Source organism: Siphateles boraxobius, unplaced genomic scaffold, assembly GCF_051911475.1.
Source record: "Siphateles boraxobius isolate OS27281-9 unplaced genomic scaffold, OSU_SipBor_1 7, whole genome shotgun sequence".
Taxonomy (NCBI): domain Eukaryota; kingdom Metazoa; phylum Chordata; class Actinopteri; order Cypriniformes; family Leuciscidae; genus Siphateles; species Siphateles boraxobius.
This window is the reverse complement of record NW_027509197.1, coordinates 27,647,864-27,658,309: the sequence shown is the minus strand read 5'-3', so window position 1 is coordinate 27,658,309 and position 10,446 is coordinate 27,647,864. Positions and strand designations below refer to the sequence as shown.

Here is a 10,446-nt window from a genome sequence, read left to right as displayed (position 1 = left end):
GTGTTTCCACAATATATCATAAAAATATTGGTATTTATTTGATTAGTTGTACTAAATAGCCAGCAGCAGATTCTGAAGGTGTTGACTTTCTCAGTGTCCGAAGTGTGAAAATCGACACAGTTATTATTGGATTCTTGTAAATGTACATTTACAGTTGTTTATATATTGCATAGCGTGCACATCTAGATATCAGCCTTCTGTTTACTCCATCTTTATGTAGCCTAGGCTTTTTTTTAGGTATTTATTTTATTCTTAATCCTACTTATTTGATTGTTCTGTCTATTCTCTACGTATGTTTTCGAGTGCTCCTTGAAACCACAACATATTCCTTGTTTGTGCATATTTGGCAAATAAAGCACATTATATCATAAGTGCTTTGAATTTTTCACAAGCTGATTGATACTGACGTTAGAGCCCTGTGACACTTCAAGTAAATGTTCCCAGCAAAGAAATTCTGACCCTGTTGTATAAAACTGATTTTGGGTGTGACTTTTATCGATGTCTTGAAACCAATGATTAAATAAACAACTTGGAAAAACTGATTTGTGCATTTCTTTATTTAACAGTGAAATTGTATGCTAAAGTCATTTTTTCTTTGTTAAAAGAGGAATAGATATTGCAGTGAAGTCTGAATTTTGCATTTGCTTCCTTTTACATTACAGATAATGTAACAAAAGACCAAAAAACATTAGTTTTTGGTGACATTATTGGTTCATTTGAGCCACAAATCAGCTAAACCAAACAGTTAAATAAGCTCAAACACATTGTTTAACTCTGTCTAGATGTTAAAGGGATAGTATAGTGTTGTCTATGGTGGATTGTTTGGTTATCGCTATGCGCATGTCTAGTGAAAAGTGTTCGATTGGTTAAAACTGCTTCTGTTCTGAACGCTACAAATAGTTCACCCTAAAAAAGAGAAAATTCTGTCATCGTGTAAGTTAGCCTCAGTTTTATTGTTCCAAGCCAATTTGACTTTGTTTCTTGTGTGGAATGTAAAAAAAAAAAAAAAAAAACGATATTCTGAGAAATGGCTTGGTTGTTTGTCTGTACAGTGAAAGCCAGTTTATCTTCTTTTTTGATTAACAGAAAAAAAAAGTCATACAGGATTTTGAATGACATGACAGTAAATGTTCTCTCCCTCTCTCTCATTGAGAAATACCTATCATCAGACAACTGATGACACCTATTGAAACATGAAAAAAAAAACAAGGCAAGGTAACTGATTCAAATTCTACTGAACATTGATTGTATGATGTATTAATAGACTTTAGAGACATATTGAGACAAATCAAGCTTGTTTCTGCTCAAATCAAGTGGACCATCACATCTGTAGTTGGGCCTTTATGCTCAGTGGCTTGGTGATTTAAACCATTACCTGTTACCTGCATTGGACAAATCTGGCATAAAATAGTGCAACAGTTGTACAGTATCTATAAAGACTAGGTTGTCCAAAGCCAAAATAATATCACAATAATACACAGTATCCAAAAGCTTTTTACAGTAGTAGAAGAGTAACAGCAGAGATTAACTTTAGGACTTTTGTGGATTGTTCAGCTGTAATCAGATCTCACCACCAGGGGGCGTGTTTCTGCTCTCATGGCCCAGTCGAACAAAGCAGAGATATAGAGGTGTATTTGATGTAATATTTCATTCACTGGCCTTTGAAGTCAGCATGGTGCTGTCCAAAATGTGCACACTCTTCAAAGCACAAAGGATTGTGTATGTTTGTAGTGTCTCGGCTGAGGAGAGAGGTGAACATTCTGATGATGATAAGCCATTATTTTAAACAGGAGCATATACAGTGTCATTACTGTGCCATTTGACTATTAAGTTATAAATAGGAAACTTAAAGACTTACATCTGTTGGAGGGTTACAGCTGGTCTTTGTTCTGCTGAAAAGTGAAGAGAAATAACCACTTTGTTTCAAATGGTCTGTTATGTTTTATTCTTATTAGAGTGCATTAAAAAGTACTGCAAAAGACTTACCTTTGTATTGTCTCTCCTTTACTTTCTTCTGGTAAATGCAAGACTTATGTTAGTAGATGAAGACAAGACACATTTCGGTTCATAAACAGGTATAGTAAGTTCCCCAACAGCTCATATACTGTTTTGAAAGTATCACTCACTGCGGCAGCGTCGACAGCACCCTCGTCTGCAGCACACACAGATGGACACACAGCACGAGAGAAGCAACAGGAACGCTCCCACTTCTAATGCTATAACTATTGTCATGTTGAGCTCAACTGCAACAGAGCATGTCAAACAGATATGCAAAGGGGTCATATGCACTTTTTATCCATATTAGAGGTGAGAGGGGCACAAACTAACCCAGGGCTTTCCACACATGCCAGCATGACAAAACTTTAACTTAAGAAAAAATTGCGCCAAAATTAAAAAATCTTTGGAAGATATCCCTGAACCTTTACTTAACCATAGCAACAGTAAATTTCTTACTGAAGGTAATGTTTCATCTCTATTTTTTGTGTTTATTTAAAATGAAACAAATCTGATATTATTTTAATCGCCAATTATTTCACAGTTATTTAATGGTTGAGATAGTTGTTTAATGTTGATATAACTAGCAGAAGACACTAGCCGGGTTTAAATCTCAGTTCTGCAGATGGGGAACGTTTTAACACTGCGTTACAATGTGCCTCTATTAGAAGAACTATGCTATTATATATTCAATACTTCTATGAATTCTATTGAGAAACCATGAGAAAAGGGTGAATAAAGATATTTTATATGAAAAAGTTAATAATTGTACTTCATTGGCAAAATGTTTTAGCTCGTCTTGTATATTTTTTTGATTAGATGAGATAATATTTTAATCTGGCATATGGTCATGTTACAAGGTGCCCCTCACATGTTACAATGTACTATGGGGCATGTTGTCACATTTTACTTCCATTCTTTTGGGTTACATCAAGTAAAAAGGATACACCGTATTAATGTAACAAATTCAGATAATTGTACTAGACGTGTGAAATTAATCTGGGAAGAATGTATTCTCTGAATCCCAAGTGGATTTATACAAACTGAGAAAGTCATAAAAAAAGTGTTGTTTTGCCCCACTCTCCCCTACACTACAATATGTTTTTGCTGGGGTCAAAATTATCCCAAACTCCACTATTAAAAATTTTTTAAAATACGTAATATTGTGAAATATTATATATTACATTTCATATTTGAAATGTAATTTATCCTTGTGATGGGAAAGCTGAATTGTCAGCAGCCATTACTCCAACCTCCAATATTTCAATATGCTTATTTGTTGCTCAAGAAACATTTCTTTTTACCAATGTTCAAAACAGTTTTGTGATACATTGTTGGCAGGATTCTTTGATAAATAGAAAGTTCAAAAGAACACAATTTATTTGAAACAGCAATCTTTTGCAACATTATAAATGTCTATACTGTCACTTTTGAATAAAACTTGAACTTGTTGAATAAAAGTCTTAATTTCTTTCCAAAAAATGTCTTACTGACCTCAAACTTTTGAACGGTTGTGTAGGTGCCAGTCACATTTCTATTTAGTTTGTGGTAATACAGAAGGGAATTTAGGGTTTGAATTAGCACAGAGGACCTTTAAGAGAAAACGGGAAGTTAATTTTGAAATTACTATTAATATTTTTGGGGGTTCCCTAGTGAAAAATTAATATACCAAAATGTAATTAGCATACTACAAATACATTTACATATTTATGCACTTAATATAAATACCCTGCAATTGTACTGTTGGCATACTGAATTGATGTACTTAAAGTCTGCTAAATTGGAACAACTAATTTTGTACTTAATGCTCTTTAGTTATCCAGAAATAGTGCTGAGGTCCAACTAAAGATATACTTAAGTATATTTGATTGTCCTATAGATTGTGCAAACTTTTGCAAATATACTTTAGGTACATTTAAAGTATCCTGCATTTAAAGACTGATATTATACAGTGACCATACTTTCCTTACTAATGTGTAACTAATGTGTAGAAATGTGCAATGTGCAATAAAGAAGTACTCCAAATAAAGTATACTTATAATATTTATATCAAAAAGTCTCCAGGCAATGTCAGTAAATATGTAAATTTGTACTATACTTAGTATGAAATAAATGTATTTTAAATACATTTTGATATAGGTTTTTTTCATTAGGCCCAAACGAAAATAATATAGTCAACATCAATAGAACATGAGTTGTTTTTTTTTTTTGCCACTGTACCTTTAAGACTTTGATCTAAATGCCCTCTTTGTACATTTTCATTTAAGTATAATTGATTTCTTTAAATGACCAATTTGTAATTAACTTACATTCAGTTATCTTCATATGCCGGCCTGCACAGCTTTTGGGTGCCCCCACTCCATTGGATGCCTCACATCGATACTGACCCTCATCAGATTTTGATACCATCTTGAATTTCTGTTCAAAAGCAAAGGAAAAGAAACAGTGTATATAAATCACATATGCCATAAATGCAACAAAGCCAAATCATAAGCAGCATTTGTTAGCAGTCAAAGGGAAAAGGCTACAGGAAGTTCAATGTTTTTATCAAAATGTTTACCCATGTGATGGAAAGAGATTATAGCACTACACTAACCAGAGTCCCTGATTTGGGGTCCAGGGTGTAGTTGATTTCAGCGAGCTTGCCAGTGTTAAGTGGTTTGTTGTCTTTGTACCAGCTGTAGGTGGCAGCAGGAACGCTGAGTTTGTCTTTACAGTGGAGCTCCGCAGAAAAACCTTTCATGACTGTTTCTGGAACCTCACATGATGGCGCATGTGGCGGCACTGTCCATGTAAGACAGATCATACTGCTCACTGACAGAAAGGTTATGTTTAAGACAAGGAGTTATGAATACACTCTTAAAAATAAAGGTTATTGAGACTTAGAAAAAATGTTTATTGAAAGGTTATTTGGGGAACCAAAAATGGTTCTTATGGCATCGCTGTGAAATGGTTTTTTTTTTTTTTTTTGGAACCTTTATTTTTAAGAGTGTATCATGTACATCTGCACTGCACATGTAAATAATGAAAATAATTGTTTTTCATTCCCACCAAGCACAATGAGGGTGACGGTGACCTCCCCCAGCTTGATTTTGTCTTGGCGGGCTGTGACTTCGCAATGATACACTCCCGAGTCTTTCTGTGTGACACCACGGAGGGTCATTGTTGCCCCGTCAATGGACGCACGGCTCTTAAATGTACCTGGTAATGGTGAGAGTAAATCAGAACATTTTGAAGAAAAAACATACTGTATGTGAATGAAAGTACTGTTCACTGAAACACATTGTTAAGGTGCAGTCACATTTACAATTGCTTGGCAGAGTTTCGTGGCCGAAATCTAGTAATTTCAAAAGGAATCTGTGCGATCAGAAGTTTCACATGAGGGTGAAAGATTTCCCGACACAGATTTTGCAATGGGTTCAGCATCGACCGAAAAAAAGCTGCTTGGTTTTAAAGTGACTTCTGTGTAAGCTTCATACATCATAATTACACTACTGACAATGAACCTTTCTGCTTGTATAATTTCACAGAAATTTTGCAGATGTGACCGCACCAAACAGAATGTCATTTGGTGCCACAAGTGGTGTGAATGACACACTTTTCCTTTTAAAAGTTTTCACAAAATATCTTAACTAAAGCTATATACAAGTAAGAGAGACAAGGGACTGTTTAAAAATTGGAATGGGCTAAACAACAACAAACCTGTAAAATCGCCATCAAAATAAACATATGAAACCTCTTTGCCTCTCTTCTTCCATTCAACACGTGGGTTTGTTTCTTTCTCTGTCCTGAACTCACAGGAAAGGATAGCATCTTTGGAAAGAACAGATAAAAGTGTCAAATCAATATGGCCTGAAAGCTTTTAAACACGTCCAGCTGATTATATGAAGACTAAAGAACTCACTTGTGTTTTCATGTACTTCCACATTTGCTCTGCTTGTCGTCACAGTAACAGGATCTGAGCTAGGAACTGGAGGATAGAAAAGATACAAACAAACACATGAATGTTGTAACACACTCCCACAGCATTTTTATAATAGCAACTTCTACTTAGTTTGTAGAAAAATAAAATCCACCTACAATGAAAGACTATGAGAATTATTATTTGTTTTCCCCATAAAGTTTTAGTTTTTTACTGAGGATGAATTGAGGTTCTTTATTGGCATTAATGGTTTTCATGAACAACCTTTAAAATCCATTAAAACTTTCCTTTCTGTTCTTTATAATGGGAAAAGGTTATTTAGATTATAAAATGTTCTTCACACTAAGATAAAAATGGTTCTTTTAAGAACTGATCACTGATCAGAAACTGAAGTTTCTCTGGGGAACCAAACATAGTTCTTATATGGCATTGCAGTGAAAAAAAGAAAAACCTTTGCAACCTTTATTTTTAAGAGTGATGCACTGATGATATAGCTTAATTTACACGGTTAAAAAATCCTAATTTTGACAGTAAAATACTAAAATGCTACAGTAAAAAGCTGTTCATTGTTTAACGGTATGTTACCTTAGCCGACTATACGGTGAAAAATTGAAAAAGATCTAATGGGACATTTCATGTAATTTTACAGTAAAATACAATGTACAGTTTTTGGAAGTGAGTCATAACTGTGAGAAAAACAAACATAAATTGACATTTACAGAATTCTCAGTGTTCACAGCTCTTATTTGATAGTTATTCATTGAAATAACTGTTTCTTCTTAGTTTTCTCTTCACCATCTGTGTCTTTAAGGCAGTTGTCGGTATACTATTAAGGTAAAAGGCAGATTTTATTTGGTATATTAACATTACTTCAGTTAAAGGTAAAGTGTAAAACTTAAATTGTTGCTTCTGCATTTTTAATAGTAGATCTGGCAACCACAGTTTCCCGGGTTTTTTTCTGTAAAATTTACAAACATTTTTTTTACCGTGTAATCACAGACATTCCTTTAAATTATATTTCTTTAATCAAGAGTGTATAATAGATTATACTTTACAATGAGGTTCTAAACTTTAGTTAACTACAATAGTTAAGAAAATGAATTATATTGTGGATATTACAAACTATTGAAAGTACTTCTAAAGCATTTATTAATAATAATAGTTATTGTAAACATCATTAACTAATACATTATTAACAACAAAGGTTGTATCTTTTAATAATACTTAATGGACCTGAGCTAACATGAACTAACAATGTAAAGTTATTAACGTATTAACAAAGATTAATATATACTGTAACAAATGTATTGCTCATTGTTAAAGTTAGTTTTTAACTGTTAAGTAATGGATTAATGGTATTAATTAGGAAAGTGTTACAAGTTATCTATATTATGCCCCTGAGCAATACTATAAATACGGGATAGAGAGAAGAGAAGTTAAAACACATTGAAGTTTTTCCTCAATTGTGAAACCTCACTAACACTCACTCCCTGCCCTGCAGCTGTGGTGGTGCCAGGAACAGGGATGTGTAGGAATTTACGTAATGGATGGATGTTCTTCTGACACAGTCTGGCTGTGGGGGGTAGCAGTACAAACCAGGCCTGATAACCTCCACACCAACTGAAAAACATGCACTTCTGGGGAAAGTGAGGGGAAATACTTTCCTTTTATCCGTGTAGCTCCCTTTCTATAGCCCTGTAGAAAAGAACGGAGTTTCATATGTGACGAGACGAGAGAGAAAAGGTGTGGAGGGTCTTTTTACCCGGAGACACAAAGATGTACTGTGCTGCTGTAACTTAAAACCACTTCAGCTGGAAGAGGACTGGAGTTCGAATCACAGACCACCCCACAGGGTATTTTACAACCTTAACTAGCACTCAGTGGCATGAGATCTGAAAGGTCTCAGAATAAAGCCAATCAATGTTATGAAAGTTAACTTAACATTTTATAGCTACATTTATCACTCTTTTAACATTTATGGAAAAAGTAAATTGTTACATTATTTCTAAAACATATATGTAGATCTCTGTAGACTGGGTGGGAGCAAGCATTTCTCATGGTGGGTAACCATAATCTTAATGATAATGACCAATACACAAGGAGTCAGGCAAGGGGCATCAGCGACATGAAAGGGTCCCTGCCACATCAGACTGTAGTTCAGATCTGGACAGCTTCTTCACAGACATTTATCACTTTCAGGATCTCATGTGTTCAAATGCTGTTTAAGAAGTTTGAGCAAACACAGTGTCTTACAAGACCCCCACCCATTCTATCCAGACCCTCAAAGCATCCATCTCTCTTTGAAAAAGCACACACACACACTCACAAAACTCTGTTCCGCTCTCTCCATACTGTAAGTGCAATGATTTTTATACAGTACAAATTGTATCTTCTTGTATCTTCACTAAACCAACCGATCAAGTAAACTTGCTGCATTTTTACATTTTCAAAAAATATGATTTAGTTTGTTTATTAATCCATTTCCCTTGGGAGACCACTGGCTGATTTCAGGTTTTGCTATCCTTGTGGGGACTTTCGGTCCCCACAATGTAATATAAACCTGTATACACACACACACACACACACACACACACATGATGGGTTTTCATGTTTTATGGGGACATTCCATAGACATAATGATTTTTATTTTATAGGCGTAATGATTTTTATACTGTACAAATTGTATTTTCTATCCCCTAAACTTGCCCATCACAGAAAACGTTCTGCATGTTTAGATTTTCAAAAACATCCCTTTGTATGATTTATAAGCTGTTTTCCTCATGGGGACCAAAAAGATGTCCCCACAAGGTCAAGGATTTTGGACATTGCCACATTTGTGGGGACATTTTGTCTACATAACCTGTTTACCTAAACACACACACACACACACACACACACACACACACACACACACACACACACACACACACACACACACACACACACACAATCATTCATGTTGACACAAATCAAATAAAACATTAATTAAATTAAAAATAAAATAAATAATAATGGTTAATACATAAAATTATTCTTTATATTATTTGTAATATTTGTAATAACTTTTAAGCATGTAAATGTTTTTATATTCAGTGTAGCAGCCAATTCTATTCGCAAGGCTAACACTAAAAATAATTTAATGTGTTTAAAAAAAATAGTCTAACTGTTATATCATTATTAACAGGGGTAAATGTAGATTAATGAAAGTTAGGATCTGTGTTTTACAACTCACGAATTCCCACCTTTTCAGTTAGAAAAGTATTTCTTTTAAAGCGTCAGGAACACGAAACAACTCATACAGAGCATCGGATAATGAAAAATACACGCATAATCAATATAAGCCTACTTACTGTGGAGCAGCATGAGAAGAGCGGGAAAGGTTAGTATGTGTGTTGTGCTCATCTTCAGATTGTCCGGCGCGTGGAGAGTCTGATGTGTTTCTCGCTCTTCGGAAGTTCTTCAAGATGGTTTGCGCGCTCTCGTCAGAACGCTGCGCGAGCACGCCGCAGATGCTCTGAGACATTTGTTGTGTCGTTGCTCTGCATGAGCGACATATTTACAACATGAAAAATCTTATTTCTTATGATCTTTCTTATCATATTTTTTTATAGGCAATGGTAACCACAGTTTCAAAATATAGATATTGTTACTTCTGTAAAAGTAACAATGAAAAGGCCTATTAAAACAATAGGCTAACTTTCCCAAAATTTTCTATAATTTCACTTACTTTATAGTTATGACAATAATATCATATTACTGTAATGAAGTTTTGTGCTATGCACAATCAAATTTTGTATATAAAATTGCATCGAATTTGGAACCTTTGGTTTAGTTTTGCATTATGGTTTAGTCAAAAGTAAACAAGCTGACTGACACAACTTAACGATAGGGTTACAACAACTAAAGCAAACTCTAAGTTTCAGATCAAGTCCTTGTAAGGATAGTAGCTCACCCAAAAAGGGGAATTTTGTCATAATTTACTCACCCTCATGTTGTTCTTCTATTGTTTTTTTTTCTTCTATTGAACACAAACCTGAGACAGATTTATCAGTAGAAACTGTGATTACAATGGTGATTTTATGGTAAACAAGTGCTGAAGTCCTTAAGTTTGGCTTCATGTTTTATGAGCTCCCCTTTCAGGGAAATGTTTGGCTTAATGCAATTGATTTGTCTGTCATAATTCTGAAAAATCCACACGTGTGCAATTAAGATAACATGGGAGAGATAATATGTTGTTTTGCACCGCTATGGGTTTAGGTTTCAGGAACAGGGATGCATTGTTCATGGATGTTGATTTTGAGTCCTCACACTCTTGTGGGTATGAAACTTTTGACAGCTGCTTGATCCACAGTATTCCTTTCCTCAGTATGACATGGCATCAACACCTGTCCACAGTATCAGTTGTTGTGCTGATGTCATCCACACATGTGCAAGTTATCCACACACACACACACACATGTGCCCAACCGACATGCACCACTCCACTGTTATTATGCATGGGGGGAAAAGATTTGTTCTCAAACTAGGTC

General features: G+C 34.8%; 1 protein-coding gene across 3 annotated transcripts; it reads right to left on the bottom strand.

Moving 5' to 3' along the window:
• Positions 1–539: 539 nt before the first annotated feature.
• On the bottom strand, positions 540–9,401 carry jam2b (junctional adhesion molecule 2b). 3 transcript variants are annotated; one of them, XM_077215490.1, is made up of 10 exons: positions 9,268–9,401; positions 5,900–5,965; positions 5,698–5,808; positions 5,047–5,196; positions 4,592–4,779; positions 4,305–4,413; positions 2,127–2,243; positions 1,987–2,014; positions 1,859–1,892; positions 540–1,739 (listed from the first exon to the last, which is right to left on the bottom strand). In XM_077215490.1, the coding sequence occupies exons 1-10, from the start codon at positions 9,317–9,319 to the stop codon at positions 1,701–1,703; spliced, it is 894 nt and encodes a 297-aa protein (XP_077071605.1). In that variant the 5' UTR covers positions 9,320–9,401; the 3' UTR covers positions 540–1,700. The 3 variants fall into 3 exon arrangements, with proteins under 3 accessions (XP_077071605.1, XP_077071606.1, XP_077071607.1); XM_077215491.1 differs by having other exon boundaries at positions 1,987–2,011; XM_077215492.1 differs by having other exon boundaries at positions 1,575–1,739; positions 1,859–1,889; positions 1,987–2,011.
• Between the last annotated feature and the right edge of the window lie 1,045 nt (positions 9,402–10,446).